At 33.6% G+C, this 19,343-nt stretch overlaps 1 protein-coding gene across 1 annotated transcript in view; it reads right to left on the minus strand.

Annotated features, from left to right (window-relative positions):
• Positions 1 to 19,343, minus strand: part of IMMP1L (inner mitochondrial membrane peptidase subunit 1) — a 76,276-nt gene that overhangs the window by 19,374 nt on the left and 37,559 nt on the right. Inside the window, exons 3-4 of the mRNA XM_049780103.1 lie at positions 5,727 to 5,860; positions 3,980 to 4,068 (exon numbers count right to left, since the gene is read on the minus strand). Coding sequence (XP_049636060.1) covers positions 3,980 to 4,068; positions 5,727 to 5,831 — 194 coding nt within the window. The 5' untranslated portion in view covers positions 5,832 to 5,860. The remainder of the gene's footprint in view (positions 1 to 3,979; positions 4,069 to 5,726; positions 5,861 to 19,343) is intronic.

Below are 19,343 nucleotides of genomic sequence, written 5' to 3' on the forward strand. Positions count from 1 at the left end.
GAGATCCCAACACTAGTGGTACCAGGATGCAAATTGTCATGAAGAGCTGAACACAAGAAAAACACATCAACGTAGGTACACTGACCCTGCATCACAATGGTGGAGCTCACTCCCCACCAGCTGCACACACGTCAACTCGAGTGCCACGCCAATCCATCAGTGTCCAGAAGCAAATTGCCCCAAAGTGCTGAGCCTGGTTCACCCTGAAGAGCAGAGTCTAAAGAACGCAAGTCAATGAAGGTGAGCTGATCCAGCACCTAAAGATCAGAGCCAGAAGAGTGAGGCCAAGCATTTCTATTAGTCAATGAACCCCAGCACAACACATAGAAAATATCACACTGCAAGCATGACAATGAAGAAACAACACAGGTATCCACCATGCATAGAGAATAAAGTTGGCAGCACTGATGACCTGAAGAGTGCAAACCACCTATTTAACTTCTCAGATAAAGACTTCAGAAAAGAAATATGGAGGATACTCAGATATTCAAAGAAAACATGAAACTAACTAAACAAACCACAAATAAGAATCAAGAGGATATGAAACTAGAAATAAGAAAACTCCAAACTTTAATAACAAAACTTAAAAACTATATAAGTGAAATGAAAACCTCACAGAAAAACTTCTTCAACCAAATAAGAGCATCTGAGGACAGAATCAGTGAGCCGAAAGATGAGAGCTATAACAACTCCATACAACAGAAGAGGTTGGAAAAGAGCCTTAAAACAAATGATCAGACAAAGGAAAAAATACTCAAAAAAGGTGAACAGACAAAAATGTAAGTCTTTGATAAACTCAACAGAAACAACATAATAAGCATTGGAGTCCCAGATACCCAGAAAGAAAATTTCCATTAAGAATCAACAGTCAAGGACATCATTGCAGATAAACTCCCAGAGCTAAAGAGTGCATGCAACCAAATCTTGCATGCTTGAAAAGCACTAGCTAACAGTACCACAAATATGGATAGAATACTGAAAGCAGCAAGGTCAAAAAAGAAATTACATTCAAAGGAGCATCACAAAGAACAAAAACAGCAAGTGTTGGCAGGGGTGTAGGAAGAAAGGAACTCTCATTCCCTGGTGGTGGGAATGCCATCTAGTCCAGTCTTTATGGAAAACAATATGAATATTCCTCAAACTGAATTTGAGCTCCTATATGATCCAGCTATATCAGTTCTAGGTATATGCCCTAGGAACACAAAAACACAATACAAAAAATGCCCTCCACGTGCCTATGTTCATTGCAGCTCCATTTACAAAAGCCAGAATGTAGAAACAACCCAGGTGCCCAACAACAGATGAGTGGCAAAAGTATCTGTGGTAGATAGATAGATAGATAGATAGATAGATAGATAGATAGATAGATAGATAGATAGATAGATAGATAGGTAATATATAAAATATATACAATAGAATAATACAATGAAGCTTTTAGGAAAGACAAAGTCATAAAATTTGACTATGTATGGATGGACATGATGACTATTATGCTGAGTGAAATAAATTAAAGGAACAGTGACAGACACAGAATAGTCTCACTCATCTGTGTGATTTAAGAAATATAAAAGAGAGTATGGTAATAATATCCAGAAACAATAGAGATAAGGACCAAAAGGACAAGCCATGATATGAAGCTTACCACAAAGAGAGGTGAGGGTAGTTAGAGAAATAACTACACTAAGTAGTATCATGACAATGATAGTGAGAGAAATGAAATGCCTGTCTCAAAGACAGACAGGAAGTAGGGAAAGAGGAAATGGGAACATTGGTGGCAGTTGCACTGGTGAAGGGGGGGTTTACATTTTATGACTGAAAACCAACTATGACTATGTTTGTAACTATGGTGCTTAAATAAAGATATTATTACAACCCACACACACAAACTCAGAGTTAAAGATCGAGAGAATTCTTCGAGCAAGCAGCTCCCTCAAAAAGGCCTAAATGGCCATTCTAGTATCAGATGATAAAGACTTCAGGCTGTAAAATGTTATGTGACAGCATTTTTACAATAGATCAATAGATATGTATATTAGAAAGAACTTACATTTCTAAACATATATCCATGTAACAGGGAGCACCATCATACATAAAACAACTGCTAATAGATTTAAAGAAAGACATTGATAGCAACATAAAAGTAGTCAGAGACTTTAATACTGCTCTGTCACCTCTTGATTGACCAATTAATTATACTAAGGTTCAGTAAAGAGATACTTGCTTTTAAGGAACAATGGAAGAGAGGGGTTTAGTAGATTTATGTAGGGCTTTTCATATTCAAAAAGCCAAATTCTACACATTCTACAAGATTGACCATGTGCTTGGGCACAAAGTATTGCTCCACAAAGTCAAGAAGATAGAAATCATACAGACTATCTTCTCAGACCTTGATGCAATGAAAGAAAACTTAATTAAAAAATGGAGAATTAACTCAAACAGTTGGAAAGTAAATAGCTCATTAGTGAACAAAGAGTGGGTAAGAGGAAATTAAAAGATTGTTGAAAGCAAATGAGAATGAGGACATGACCTACCAGAAATTGTGGGATACAGCAAAGGCAGTATTAGGAAGAAAGTTTACAACTATGCGACCATTCACAGGAAGGAATAAAGGGCTCACATAAAAAATTGACTGAGTAATTTAAGAAACTGGAAACTGACCAACAAAAAGGCCAAAGCATACAGAAAGAAGGAAATAGCAGAAATTAATATACTGGAATCCCAATGTTCCTTGTAGTACTATCTACAATAGCGAATACACAGAAATAAACCATGTATCCAAGAATAGATGAATGTGTTAAAAAAAAAACAGGTACATGTACACAATTTTACTATTACTTGGCCAAAAGAACGATAAAGTCATAAAATTTGCTGCTAAACGGAGGGATCTGGAGAGTAACGTGCTGAGTAAAGTTAGTCAGAGGGAGAACACAAATTATCTCTCTCAGATATGGAATATAAAGAAACATAATGGTGAAATAAGGAACTCCCAAAGATAATAGAAACAAAGAACATGATAACTATTAGTAGGAAACCTGCCACTTGAGGAGACTGGAGGATAAGACATCGAGGGCACAACGTCTATGGTAAAGGGAAGTATTAACTGGGAGGAGGGAAGGTGGTACTTGAAAGTATTACAGATGAAACCCTATCAGCAATAATATCATAAACAGTGAAAAATTTGTTTAAAAACCTTTGTAATTTCAAAATAACCTTTTATTGTCACAGTCACCGAATTAAATATATATTTATATATTATATTATTTATATAACACATCATATATAATATTATATATTATTATATAAAGTATATATAGTTTATATATTGTATGTATATATATAAAAGCACCTCTCAAGGAAGAAAGCAAGTCTCATAGAAGCATAATGGTGGGTAGGAAGCAAATGGGGGTGGGCACTGAATAAGTGAAGTGGATACTATATTTCCTGTCTCATATGAGATTATTTTAAAAATTCCCCTTCTACTTCAAAGTGTATAGAGACATACAAGGCCAGGGCACATGCCTTAAATGCAAACCCTTAATTTGGATTAGATCTCCAAACTACAGGGCCCTAGCACTCAACAGATAGCCTGATTGACTGAGCATTGTTGGGAATGGTTCAAAACACAAAATAAAGGAAAAAACAAGTCCCTGTTTTGAATATGTAATATGTATCCTAATTACCCAGTTCTTGATAATACATTCTATGATCATTACCTCTCCTTCAAAAAAACATAATAGGTTTAAGTGTACTTTATAAATGGAACAACTATTTATTTGGGACCATAATGTAAGGGACACAATGACTTCAAATATTCTGCTTAGAGGTAAAATTAAAACTACTGTAATAGAGAAAATGTTTGGGTCGAAACTTTATCTAGCTGGTCAATAATATAAATAGTTACAAAAACGTATTTTAAAAATAAAATTTAGAAAAGAATTAACAATGAGTATATGAGTTTTCAGCATTGAGAAAAATTTACCTTTGGATACCATAAAAATGTCGACTAAGATTTTCTGCAAAGACAACATCTGAATTTTTAATTGTAGGCTCCATTGATGGTCCAGAACACTGAAAAGAGAGGTAATTACTAATATGAACAAGAAACCTTTTAAAATTTATCATAAATAATCTGAACAGACTTAATAGAATCAAGCAAATACTCTAATCCTAGAGGCTGCTCCTAACTGCTCCCAGATTGCAGTTCCGAGATAAATGCAACTCTGAAGAATGACAAAGTCTGGGAACAAACAAATATATTACATGTGGTTTACTTGGAATATATTATATAAGTAAGATAATAGTCTCCAAATATCAGCAACCTTTAGAATGTACACTCCATAAGATCAAGAAATTCAATGCTTGTTCCTAGCTATACTGTATGACCAAGGATAAAGGACTACACTGACATAAAGTTGTCCAAAAAGAATACTTAGTAAATCAATGGCAATTATAAAATATTAGTCAGGACCCATGAGGATAATCTATTAAGTATTATTGGACTTCTCAATAAATTTATGCTAGCCTTCTCAAGCTTAATCATTTATATAGCTATAACTTACTTTTTCTACAAAAGAATGCTGGCATAATGACACATCCATAAAAACTTTTCATACCAGAAAGTGTCATATGTTCCTCAATACTATATATATTAAATGATCATTACCAGTTAAAAAACATAGTTTCCATTTACTAAACTAATGTTTAGATTTCTACTCAAATATTTCTAATTGGGTGAAAATAACACATATCATATGAAAATTTGTTCGCTACTTTGGTAGTCACTAGAAAATATAGTATAAGTTTAAAAAATTAAAGAAGTAATTTCAGTTGAATATATTTATTTGTATTATTGAAGCTCAACTTGTGGTGATACAATAACAATTTATTAGAGCAAACCTAATTTTAAAAAATATTGCTACCTCCCAACAAATCTTAAAGATTACTGCAGAGATAGTAGGGGGTAAGGGATTTGCCCTGCACGTGGCTAAGCCCAGTATATTCTAACCACCTAACCACCATATATAACCCTCCGTGAGCACCACTGGGTATGGCAAAAAAAAAAAATAATTCATAAACTCACTGAACACATTGTTAAATTTATTTATATAATGCTAATACAGACATGGTTGATAAACTCATGATGTAACTTTTTTACCTGCACACTCATGATGTAATCTTAAGAAACATCATTCACAGAAGAGCAAATTTTCATTTTAATATTGATACCAGGAAGAATAATAATTTAACAAGAGACTCAGAGTTTAAAAAGAATAGGTTTTGAAAATTGGAGAAATATGCTAAAATTCCAGGTCTTCTATTACTATATATATCTTCTTTTACTATATATATGATACATATATACACATATAAGTATATGTATATGTAAGACCTATAGTAAGTTACCTATTTTTCTCAGCTCCACATAAATTTCTAAAAACTATTCTATATAGTATGAAAGAAAGATTAAATGTGTTCCTACATGTAGAAACATCAAGCAAAGAGCAGAATACAGTAAATAGCATTGATAAATGTTAAGTTCTTATTATTAACTATTAATAGTGAGCCTGTAAGAAACAATATGAAGTCATATTTAAAATGGTTCTCTTATATTTTATTTTAGTGCTGACTCAAATGTTTTCATTACATTCCAAAATTTTAGATTTTACTTGTGTAATTAAGTTACTAACTTTGTAATAAGATGATTAGTCTTGAATATAAAAACTTACCATGACAACACCACCAACATATTCAAAAGCACAATGAGCTATACAACCATACTGGATAGTATAGCCAACAAGTCGAAAGGTTTTCCCCAGAACACCACGAAGCATAGTTCTATGTAGACTCTGTCACCATTAGCCTGATGGTAAATTTCAAAAAGTTACTATTTTAAAAATACTTTAGAAATAGTTCTATTAAAATGGGTTTGCAATCATCTAGAATGTGATATGAATATAGCTAAGCACAGAAAACAATAGCTTTTTTTAATTCATTTCTACAGAAGATATTGTAAATGCCAAGGTAGAGTTTATATTTTGAAAATATATTAAAATATCACTAGTGAGACCAGAGAGATAACTGAATGACCAAGGTTTTATTTTATATTTTTCAATTGATGCACAGGTCTTTTCCCTAGGACTGCATGGTCCCCTTAGTACCGCTTGAATTGTAATTCTCAAGCATTGCTAGTATGACCTCAGTTTTACATATGAATTACCGTATACGCTCAAGTATAAGCCGAGTTTTTCCAGCACGAAATTTGTGCCGAAAACTGCTTATAGTCGGGTCATACAGGTTATTTGATTCTGTGCCTGTGCACCAAATCAAATGCACGTTGTCTCCAGTCATCTTCAGCCTTCTGCTGGAGGGGACAGTGCTTCAGTGTAGTCTACAAGCCTCAGCTGAGCTAAAGAGGTAGACAGCTGAACTGAACTGTATGCCACTGAACTATTTAACCCATAATATTCTGCACTTTGTATGAGACCAACAGCAGTGATTATGATATTTGCAAACTCAGTGAGGATGACAATGTCTATGCTGATACCCTCACATCAGATACTGATGAAGCTCTGTTTGGATATACAGATGAGGAGGAGGATTTTGATTAACCTTTGTGATTTAGATTGATTATCTGTTAAGCTACAGTTTTCTGCACTTTATTTAAAGTTTTAAAGTTATTGTTATTAGATTACAGTTTTTCTTTAGCAATAAATATTGAAAAATATTTAACCTACTGATTCCTCAATTATTGTAATTGTTTTGGGTATATATTTTTATTTTTGAAATTTACCAATGGCTGCTGCATTTTCTACCTCAGCTTATACTCGAGTTACTGAGTTTCCCCAGTTTTTAGGGCAAAATTAGGGGGCTGAGCTTATACTCGGATCAGCTTATACTCGAGTATATAGGTACATACAAAGAATAAAATGAGAAGAAAAAGAGCAAAACCGGTAATGCCCAGAATGAATTTGACACCTGAAAAATTAAAGTGAGACGAGCTTAGGGGCCAGAATGATAGCAGAGCTAGTAAGGGCACTTACCTTTTCACAGCAGACCTGGTTCTATCTCCAGTGACCCATATGGCACTCTGAGCCCCACCAAGAGGGAACCCTGAGCAAAGAATAACTGTTGGATGTCAGACATAGACAAAGACACATATGCATGCATGCACGCATGCGCGTACTCTCTCTCTCTCTCTCTCTCTCTCTCTCTCTCTCTCTCTCTCTCTCTCTCTCTCTCTCTCTCTCTCTCTCTCTCTCTCTCTCTCTCTCTCTCTCTCTCTCCATGCAAGCACTCTGGAATGACAGAAAGTATAGCTGGGAGAGCACCTGCCTTGCACACAGTCAACCCAATTTGATAGTATGTACCATGTATGGTCCCCTTGAGCCCCACCAGAATAATTCCTGAAAACTGAACCATAAGTAAGTCCAGAATAAGCCAGGTGTGACCCTGGTTTAAAAAAAATCTTAAAATGCCAGGTGTAGGGGCCTGGCGGTGGCGCTGGAGGTAAGGTGCCTGCCTTGCCTGCGCTATCCTAAGAAGGACCGCGGTTCGATCCCCCCGGCGTCCCATATGGTCCCCTAAGAAGCCAGGAGCAACTTCTGAGCGCATAGCCAGGAGTAACCCCTGAGCGTCACAGGGTGTGGCCCAAAAACCAAAAAAAAAAAAAAAATGCCAGGTGTATAACCTCAAAACATAAATGACTCAGAAGGAACGAACAAGACAAGATGAATGGAAATTGACTTCTACACAAACACTAACAATAAAGTACAAGTGGAGAAATAAGGAGAAGACAAAGGAGAACCTCAAAAAAAATGTCTAAAATCCTCAGATTAAGATAGTCCTCCTTGATATGAATAATTTTACTTAACATCAATAAAAATAAAGATATCACTAGAGAAAATACCAATGCTTGATATATCTACTAAAGGATTTACAGTGGCTGAAGCAACAGTAGAGCAGGTAGGACTCTGAACTAGCATGTGGCAGACCTGGGTGCGAACTCAGACATCTCATATAGTTGCCTGCAGACAGGTAGGAGTTTAATTTCTGTGTTCAGAGCTAGGAGTAACCTCTGAGAACTGCAATATGACCTCCCCTCCAAAATATATGCAATATATTATACAATTTAAAAATCATGAAGAAAATCTAAGAACATGAGAGGTAGTACAGGGTTTAAGGTACATTATCAGTTTGATCCCAAAACACATATGGTTCCCCCAAATATCTTTATGTGCAGCCTTGGAAGTCTCCAAGCACAACTAGACATGAAACTGGGGGCTCATGAGTATTACCAATAAGGGTAATGAGAGTAATCCCTGGCACTGTAGGTTGACCCCTAGGATTCCTCCTCCCACCAAAAAGTGCTTGAGAGTTTCCTAATAGAAATATTAGATATTTGTTAGAATATTTAAATATTTGTTATAACTAAATATTATAATATTATAATAAATGTAATTATAATTATAAATATTTGTTAGAATAGAATAAAATGAAAAACAGTTAAAAGTAAGGAATCTAAAATCTCAGTTACTAGAATCTGAAAAAGCTACTAGAATCTGAAAAAGCCTGAAGGACTAGTCTGTTGCTATAAGACACTTAAAACTCTTGAAAAATTTAATCACAACAATTATTGTCAGTGTAAGTTATTGCAGTAAACTAACCTAGAAGACAAAAAAAAAAAAAAAGACAAGTGAATTGTAATGAAGCCAAAAGAAAGTAATTGGAAATTTCACAAAAACAAATAGCCAAATGGTTAATAAAAATACATCATTTTGGGCTGAAGAGGTAGTACAGAGGGTAAGGTTCTTTCTTTGGTTGAACTTGTTTTGATGTCTGGCATCCCATACAGTTGAGTACCACCAATAAATAATTCCTGCGTACAGGGCCAGGAGTAACATTGAACAATGTTGGGTATTTATCATCAAGGACTTAACAAAATCAAACCACAATGAGATAATACCATAAAATCATTATGGTGCCTTAGAATAAAAACACACAAAGAAACCTAACCCTAACCCCTAACCCAGCCTTAACCCTAAAACAAAAACAAAAACAAACAAACAAAAAAAAGCAAAACAAAGAGTTATAGATGTGGTACAACTAGAATCTGAATTCAGTGTTAGTGAAAAGATAAGTTTACTTAAGCACTTTAAAAGGATGGAAATATCTACTAACATAATATATGATTGGTCAAAATTACTCTTAGACACAGATATCAAAAGCATGTTTAAGTTACCCCCAAGACACTAATAAGAACATTCATTATACCTTTAATTCCATCAAAAAGTAAAACACAAATATGAATCATCAGAAGACACAAATATGGTGGTGATTTTATACCATGATATATACTAACAGCACTAGAGACAGAATAAAACAAATCTCATTGACACATTAGTGGACAAAAAAGGCAAATACAAAAGAAATCACTCTATATCACTATATCACTATATATCACTTATATTCTTTATTTTTAGGAAGATCAACAGAAACAAAATAAACAATGGTGACTATGGTCAGAAAAGTAGTTTACCTAGGGGATAGTATTTGAGCCTACTTATGTAGTTATTATATAGGTAAATATATGCAGAAATACATTATATGGTATGTGTTTGTATATACTATAAATATATATATACTTAAGCATAGTATTTATATGTTAATTTAAAAATAACAAAAATGTATGTTTAATATAGTTATAAATGTATATAACAGAAAAAGAGGGTGATACTAAAGAAAAGCAGACAAGTTAGCTTTTTTATTTTTGAATCACATTGATATGAAGTTACAAAGTTATTGTTGGTTGAGTTTTAGTTATATAATGTTATAACAATGATCTCATCCCCAATGCACACTTCTTGCCAACAGTGTCCCCAGTTTCCTTCCTGACCTTGCCCTTCCCTCTCCCCCACCCTTCTCCCTTTTCCTTTCCTTGAGTTAAAAGTTAGTTTTTAACTGGGGCTCTTCAGAAGTGAGCAAGGCAATCCTCCCTCCTGCCATGATAAAGTCCTAGGAGCTGAGCTTACAACTGCCACCATGCCAATGATTCAGCTTCACTGCTTTTCAATTTATCTCTGCAGAGACTCTTAACAACCCAAAAATTCAGTTACACTAATTTTGTAGCTGACATCTCCAGGGAGGTCTGAAAACAGGCCTGGCTGCCTCCCTCAATGCTTCAATACTTCCAGAAGTCCCAGTAGCCATGCCCATGAACTGCCGCTGTTGCCATATGAGCTCATCAGCCCAACTACACAGATCTTCAAAGTCACGGAACATGTGGCTGCTATAAAACCACACAAGACTCCCATAATTTTAATACTGACTTGCCAGTAGGAATACACCAAATTAAATGTGAAATTATCATGGAAGTTACATAAGCTCAACAAATAAGGCAAACAACAGAATGTTCAACTAGCAATATACAGCGTAGAGACTTTTTGACAATTTTCACAAAATAATTTTAATGAAGTTTTTTTCTGATAATTCCATTACCTTTAGATGTACCAAGCAATAATAAGTAAATTATTCATACTTGCTAAAGGGCAGGCATCAGGGAGACTGGGAAACTGGTGACAATGGTGGAAGAAACATCACACTAGTGGTAAGACTGGTATTAGAATATTGAATGCCAGAAATAACTGTATTATGAACAACTCTGTAAATAGAGGTGTCTAAAGTTAAGAAATTTTAATTTTTTTTATCACACCTGGCAGTGCTCAGGGGTCATTCCTGGCTCCAAGCACAGAATTTGCTCCTGGCAGGCTCGGGGGACCATATGGGATGCCAGGATTCGAACCACCGCCCTTCTGCATGAAAGGCAAATGCCTTACCTCCATGCTATCTCTCCGGCCCCCAAATTTTAATTTTTTAAAGTTAGTTTTTAACAGAAGTTGGATGCACTCACTAATATTAAAAGGGAAAAACAGGGGCCGGGAAGGTAGCACTAGAGGTAAGGTGACTGCCTTGCAAGCGCTAGCATAGGATGGACCCGGTTCGATCCCCAGGAGTCCCATATGGTCCACCAAGCCAGGAGCGATTTCTGAGCGCATAGCTAGGAGTAACCCCTGAGCATTAAACGGGTATGGCCCAAAAACCAAAAAAAAAAAAAAAAAGGGGGGGGGGGGAACAGAGACCAGATATTGGCTGATTTTTTGCTCTGTTTTGTTTTGGGGTCACACCAGCATATTCAGGTATTACTACTGGTTCTGCACTCAGAAATCACTCTTGGTAGGCATGGGGGATGCTAAGGATCAAACCAAGTTGGATGCATGCAAGGCAAACAGACACCCACTGTGCTACTGCTCCAGCCCCGATCACATTTTTATTTTTCAGTTTGGTTATTTAAAAAAGAAAGGTCTTGCTTTGGGTTTTTATTTTCTCAAAATCATGAGTTATGGACAACTGACAAAAAGACAACTGATTCCAAATATACTAATATTTTATTTTTATTGCCTAAAAATTGTACTTCTGTATTTAACATGGATCTTATTGAGAATTTCTTTCCTGTGTTCCCTGCTTTAGGAAGCAGCCAATAGTCCTTAGCTTGCTTCAACCAACTGCAATGCAAATAGTGTTGAATCACTGTGACCATTCTATTCTCACATCTCCCTCTAGCTCCTCTCACTCACCTTCGAGAATTCCAGAGAGTTGAGATGTCAAGATTACATTGGTGCATGCAGATGATAAGTTTTGAATTCTCAGAACTGTGCACAAAGGGCTTTAATCCACTAAATCATCTTTTAGTTTTCTCTTCCTCTTCCTCTTATCTTCTTCCACACTGAGAACTCATTAGTTTTACAGTAGTTCCACCCTTAAAACTCCCATAATCTCATTTAGTATTTTTTTAGCATACAGCTGAAAACTGTATACTGCCTACAGATGAAAACATGGTAAGCTTGAGAGCAAGTGGTCAGTATGATTTTATTAAGCAAAAGAGGATACCAGCAAACTAAATTAGTGTTGTCACAGTGTGGGTCGCAGACCAGAAGCCTAGGCATCATTTGGCAATGTTTTTTAAAGCAAAAAATCTTGTGTGAATCTCATGATTTACCTAATTATGTCCAGCAATCTTTTACCAAGTTCCATGTAAATCAAAAGCTAAACAACAAGTGAAACAGTATTTTGTTCTCTCAAGATGGCTGGTGCCCACTTCCAACCATCAGTAGCTATGCACATCACATTATTTACTACTGTGTGTCAGAACTTATTAGACCATTTGTACAACGAAAAAAGTTGGGAAATGTTGGAATAAAGAATTCTTATTCTATCCAGGAAAGAGAACTAAGTTTTATTTCCTATTCAGGCTTTTCTATTTAAAAAAACTGAGACATTAATGCAGAGAACAATTCCTTTAAGGGGAACTTACATACTCTTAGCAAACAACAGAAAAGCTGCTAAAGGGAAAAAATTAAGAGCAGTTTAAAATTATGAGCATGCCACATAATAACTGTGTAAAAATGGAAATAATCTTTGCCAGAAAATGGCTCCCCATAAAAGTTTGAAAGGTTCTAGTTAATAAAACACTTTGCAATAAAACCCCAGAAAGTGGCAATATCGATACATTCCTCTAATATCGTATAATTGAGATTCCCATGTTACACAAACATGCATTTTAAACTAAACACATCCAATCAAAGAAGTGATTGGTATCTTTTTACTGCCCCTGGTTTTTGCAATGGCGGGGGGGTCTTAGTGAACACACTGACATTTAAAGAAGTTGGGAGAAAGTGGTAGCACAGCAGTAGGGCATTTGTCTTCCATGCGGCTGACCCAGGACGAACACGAGATAGATCCCCAGCATCCCATAAAGTCACCCAAGACAGGAGTGATTTCTGAGTGCAGAGCCAGGAGTAAGCTGTGAGTGCTGCTGGGTGTGGCCAAAAAATAAATAATTAATTAATTAAATAAGAAGTTCTCAAACTAGGAAAGAATGAGGGAAGTAGATGTGAAGCAAAAGTAAGATCTCAGCATCAAAACTGCTTATTTACCTTTATATAGACAAGAAAGACCTGTAGACATAATGACATTCCTAGGGCTTTTGCAATTTCTCAAATCCAGAAATACCTACATTAAAAAGTTCCCCATGTAATGATATATAACGTTATTTTTCAGGCCCTGAATGGAAGTTACCATGATAAATAGAAAATAATAACCTAATACACAAGATGCTGAATGAAAGTATAGTCATGCGCTGTTCAATCGCTAAAGAACTCACACTCTTAGATAGTATCCTCCATCAAAGTAAAGTAAATTCTGGTAAATTCAAACATCACCTCAGGACTCTATAAATTTTCAAACCTATAATGATAAATATACACCATAAGATCTGTGCTGAATGTATATTTTATACTCAAACAAAAATATTCAAGGATCTCTAAACCCTATAATCTACAAAGATATTATTTAAATCTCTTTATTCAATACTAAAAGAAATAAAATTACTATCACTTTTAGGTTCAAAACAGAAAATGCAAACTACCTTTATCTGATTGCAGCATTAAAAATCATCCAAGACCATATTTCAAAAACCAAACTCCCAGGCTCCCATCATTTACTAATGAAAGCAATTAAATGGGACTAAGTTGTAGAATCTAGTTTAAATAAACTCCCAGGAAAAAAGCCACTAGATTTTGTGCTGTCATTTGAGATCACTGTAGTATACACTACATTTTCAAAAATGAGAAAATTTAACCACTCATTATTTTTAAACTGAATGTGAATATTGAGATAATACTGTTAGATGAATTTAATATTTTCTGACATAACTATTAAAACAAAAGTTGATTTTATGTTTATAAAACATAAATAGTTCTATACTTTTTATACACTCAAGAACCAGCTTCCAAACAGCGAAATACCCAAATCATCCACCAATACCCCCCAATCATCCACCAATAACCTCTAAGGGCTATATGATCCATCTATTTCTGAACAATATACAAGTTGTACAAGCAATAGTGGAAGGTTATTCATTCAAATGGAAAAAATATCATTTAACATGATCATAAACAGCTGTCTCTATGGAAGCCTACATTTCAAGCAGCATGGATTTTTAGAAGAACATTATGACTATAAACTATCAAAATAGAAAAAAATTATAAATCTTAAGTGATTAAAAATGTTGATGGTCACTTGCTCTTTCATCTTTTTTTTTTAGTGTCTTCTTATTTTTCTCATCCTATATGCCTTTCTCTTATTTCCAAAAAAGTTCTTTAATTCTTATTTGACATTGTTTGAGTCACCTATACAATAAATTAAATCAGTAGCACAGCTATGAAAGTTGAAGGATATCTCTTATGCTAACAATAAGGCACTAAATTCAAGTTACTGCGAGTGATTTAATAGAGTATAAATGAAAAGAAATTATACATGTAGAATGATTTTAATTTAAAATCAGCATATTTGAGACTTTCCAAAGAAAACCGCCATCTCTAACTAAAATGATGCATATAATGGAGAAGGAAAAATATCTTGAGTCACTTGTTAAATAAAAAGGAAAGAAAACAGTTACCATGTTCAACAACAAAAGATTTGTGACTTTTATTTTAAGATGGAAACCAATTTTTATTTAAAAAACAAAACTTAGAAAATTAAATCATACTATCAACCCTCCCACTAAACCACCTGGTAAAATAATTTAACATTACAAATGGATCAGATATTTTACAATGAAAATAAAATATTTATGAGAATAAGAAAAATAGTTCATTTATTTCAGGGATATACATTTATATATATATATATAAAGAGCTTTTCAAATATCAAAACTATAAATAGGAAGTAAAAGGAGCAGTGTATATAAAGCTACTATAATATAATTCTAGAAATACTGTTAAGCTTTCCCATTGATATAGTACGTGACAACAAATGAATACATCTTGCAATTAATGGTTTAGAATTAATTAAAATAAGATCCATAAGAATGGCAAGTTATGTAAACCATTATATCATGCATAAAGGATGAATATATTTTAATTATTCCTATAATTACAAAAATCTTTTAGACACCTATACATCTAATTAAGATTTTGAAAACTATTGCAAATTAGGAAATTTCTATTTTTAAAATATATGCCTCTAAGAAAAAGGACAGTAAGATTAAATCGAGTTCTGTGAATAAATATTTTAAAAGTGAGTACGCTGGGATCATAATACTGACAACACTAATTATCTTTTCTAGTCTTGGCAGTTATGTTGCATACTGTTTGGGTGACTGATGGGATAATTTCACTTCATTTTCTCTCAAGTTTATTCTGGACTGTGTAAGAGAAGAATATTAAAATAATTAACACCTCTAAACAAAGTATAAAGTTTTTAGTTGAAATACAATGCTTTAAAGTCTCAATTAATCCAGAGTCCTGTATCAAAGAACTAAACAACTATTTTCTATAGAAAAAATATGACAATAAAGTCAGATTTTAAAAAAATCTAACCTATTTATTATTAATGTTAACTATTTCAGGACTTAGATTGAATCTCCTACTACTTTTTTCCTCAATTGTTTGAATACTATTACATTAATTCTCAAAAACTAGATATTAAATGCTTAATCACTGAAAATATTTAAACAGTAAAACTGAAGAGGCCATAGCTGGTAAAATGTATAAGAAAATAAATAATTCAAGTTTCTATACCCATCGACACTTTAATCAAACTATTGATAATGGTCTTAAATACAAAACAATACATAAACCTCTTATCAATAGCAATACTTTATTCTACTAAACTAAAAAAAGTATCTTAAAACATTTATTTTCTATTTAAGCATTTTTACCAATTTTATCTCATGCATAGTAATTTCTAATTTATGCCATGCAGTTCATAAGGATCCATATTTTTAAACTAATAAATATATTCTTTGCCTTGATCACCTGAATTTTTTGTTGTTGTTTATAAAATTAATCACAGCAGAATAGAAAGAGCTTTGAGCTTCATGAATGATATCCAAGAGATGGGAAAGGATTAGTTCTCAGTTGCTGCCAGTTATAGCACCAGGTGGCTTTTTCTGCAGTGAAGGTGTTACCGATAATCCCATTACACTGGTACTAAATCTTGCAGACATCAAAATTATCACCAAGGTTCCTTTTCATCCCATCCTTTCCAAATGACTGGAAGTCGCTTCACCTGAAAGAAGTCAAATCCACATGCAGCTGCTGCTTTAGCAGACAGCAAACTCCCTGAGAATGCCAGTTGTGATTCAATTTTGCTGTGCTGGTGGCCCCCTATTCCCTGTCCAATAATACATCTGTTAAAAAATCCTACAGCTACAAATCAAGTTTAATCCTACCAGGGACCTCATGTTGGTCTTGTCTTCCAAAAAGGCAGCAGGTTCTGCTGTCTATCTCTGCCAGTGTCTGGGGAATACCCTTTAAATCCCAGCCCTACTTAGAAGAATAAGCTAAGGATCACAAAACATGACCTCAAAAACCCTGATATGACTATATTCTGACCCAGAGGCATTCATTCTAGGTGAAGATTAGAACTTTGCATAATAAGATTACACAGCAAGTGAATGATATCAAGGGACTATCCATATGCAGCCGCCTGGTTTTCTATAGACAGCCTGTGCTCTGCAATATGCAGTGCAGACGAAAAAGAGCTTGGTCTTTCTAGCTGAAATAAAATAGATTCACATAAATTAGTTGGCCATTTCCAGATTCCTAAATCCCCTATTACATCTTTTATTGACAGCTCCTGTGAGGATAGCACAAATGTTATTCCTTTTTATTCTATGCTTCTATTACAATCATGCTCTATAATTGAAATGTACATAGATTATGTCTCAAAATTAACATCTTGTTTGCTGTAATCTTGGATTACAATTGACTGTGTACATAATAAAATTAGGAAATCAATGGATGGATTTATCATCTCCAAGTAACTAGAGGTATTGTTTAAAGACTAGTTTAACATTTTGTGCCAACACGTTAGATGCAGAAATCACAGGGAGAAGTCAATAAAAATTAAAATGAGTAAAAGAATACAAGTGCTAGCCCATATCTGAAAAATTCACAGCTCTCACGAACATGATTTTTTTCCCTCTGAACTATACTTGAGCAAGGTCAATTACACATAAGAAGATCTTTTTTTGCGATAAAGTAGGTATTGTAGCAGTATTTTATACAAACCTTTTAGATGAGGTTAAAATATCTGAAGATTCAAATGAATGGAAATTCAAGGTTTTACATTTTCATTGTATATTTTAAACACTTAATAAAATAGCCCCCTTATATTTAATACAATGATTCAAGAATATATGGATTCTTAGAGACACATAGGAAACAGCAAATTATATATAACTTTTTGTTTTCCAAGAAAATTAGGCTATACTAACTCTAAGCAAACATCAATCACAAACATGTATGTGACATAACACCTCTCAGAGAAAATTCTAAGAATGAAAGAGTTCTCAGTTCTTTAGAATATAAAAATTATTAAACTTTGCCATGGGATTTCTGAAATACTACATGCTTGCTAGTAGTGTGCTCAAAATAGGACTTACTGACAACTTTGTCTACATTTGGTTGGAAAACTTAATACATTAATCATATTAGCCATTATCTCCTTATGATCACTAAGAAGTCAGGTGATAAAATTATGAATTGTCTATCAGTCAGATACATATCAATTATTGCTAATAGTTATAACAAAAACTGCTATTTCAACTGTATCAACTATAAATATTGTTAACCCTTAATCAGGATATTGCTTGAAAAATAAAGGATGCAAAAACCACACATTTATTATGTTGTATTTACATATAGAACTTTCAAGTTACTTTGTCCAATAAGAAATCCAAAAAAAATGACTTTCAGATACTTGCAACGTGACTAATTAAAATCAAGATGTATAATAAACATAATACAAACTCTAGAATTTGAAGACAGTGCAAAAATACTTTATGTTAGTACAATTTGAAAAGGTAATGTTTTAGATAATAGTTAAGTAAAACATATATGATTCACATTATATTTTTAAAAACAGTATGCTTAAATGATCATACAATCCAAATTAAGTATTTCTACATGAACAAATGCTACAACTAATAAAAATACTAAAGCTAAAGGTTTTTTAAAAAGGACAAATATTCCAGTATCAAATCTGATAGGTAAGATTAATTAAGAAAACTGAAAATGGTGTCATTTAAAACTATTTCATATTTCTAATTTAAAGGAAATTAATGAACTACAGGAAACTAAGAAGAGTCAGAAATGTCTTTTTATCACCACTGAGTCAAACAACCAACTGCATAAAACATGTTTGGATCTATACAGAACCATGATTTTAACCCTATGGTGTTCTGTAATACCTGTATTCAAATTTTAATACACTATATAACTATAGAAATTTGAAGCATTTAATGTGTTTCAAAATGTTATCAAATTAAAATGCCAGTTTTATTTATATCAGAAAGACATTTTCCATTTACCTTCATATCTATCAATAGTTGTAATAAAAATCCATTTTAAAATATTTTTTTATATTTAGAAAACCTACATATAGCTAAATTATAAAATATAATCTAATTCCGAAAAGTTAATGATTGATTTAGTATAACTATAGGCAACTAACTGATTGATACAATTAAAACACAAAGTCACACCTTGGAATAGTACTTTAATAAAAATATTTTATATTATTGTATTTTTATAGCCAATCCTTTAAAATAATTGCCTAAATACTAAAAGTAAAATGAGATGTATCAATAAATTCTAAATCAATTCCTTATAATGTAAGTATGCTTTATTTAAAGTTTTTTTTTATTAAATTTCTCCCTTTTCTGGTTACTTGTATCACAGACACACACACACACACACACACACACACACACACACACACTCTCACTCACACACACACACATAAAGAAACCAAAATAATAGCAATAAAAAACTTTCTAACAATCAATAGATGAGTGCAATGATATTCAGTCTAAGTTAATCCCCAGACATCCAAATTCATGAATAAAAATTCATCAGTTTTAAATACACTGAGCCTATTAAGCAAGAACAAAAGCATATGCACAAAAGAGCTTTTAATATATTTCAAAGCCCACAAGAGCCATGGTCTCATTAAAATTATAAATTACACAAACATGGAATGAAGATTCAAACTGCAGTGCAGCTAAGCAGATTACAGAAAACCCCGCGTTCCATATGATAACACACCATGGCCCTCCCAGATGGGGGCTTGGAACAAAAAGGCCATCACCACAGCTAGGGAAAACCTCCTTGTGATCTCTGGTTTCTGTTCAGCAGATGACAGCCAAATAATATGTTGATTATTCTGTTTGTGCTGCTAAGCTTGTAAGATGGAATAAAAGCGATATGATCTATTGTGAACTC

Source organism: Suncus etruscus, chromosome 9, assembly GCF_024139225.1.
Source record: "Suncus etruscus isolate mSunEtr1 chromosome 9, mSunEtr1.pri.cur, whole genome shotgun sequence".
Lineage (NCBI taxonomy): Eukaryota > Metazoa > Chordata > Mammalia > Eulipotyphla > Soricidae > Suncus > Suncus etruscus.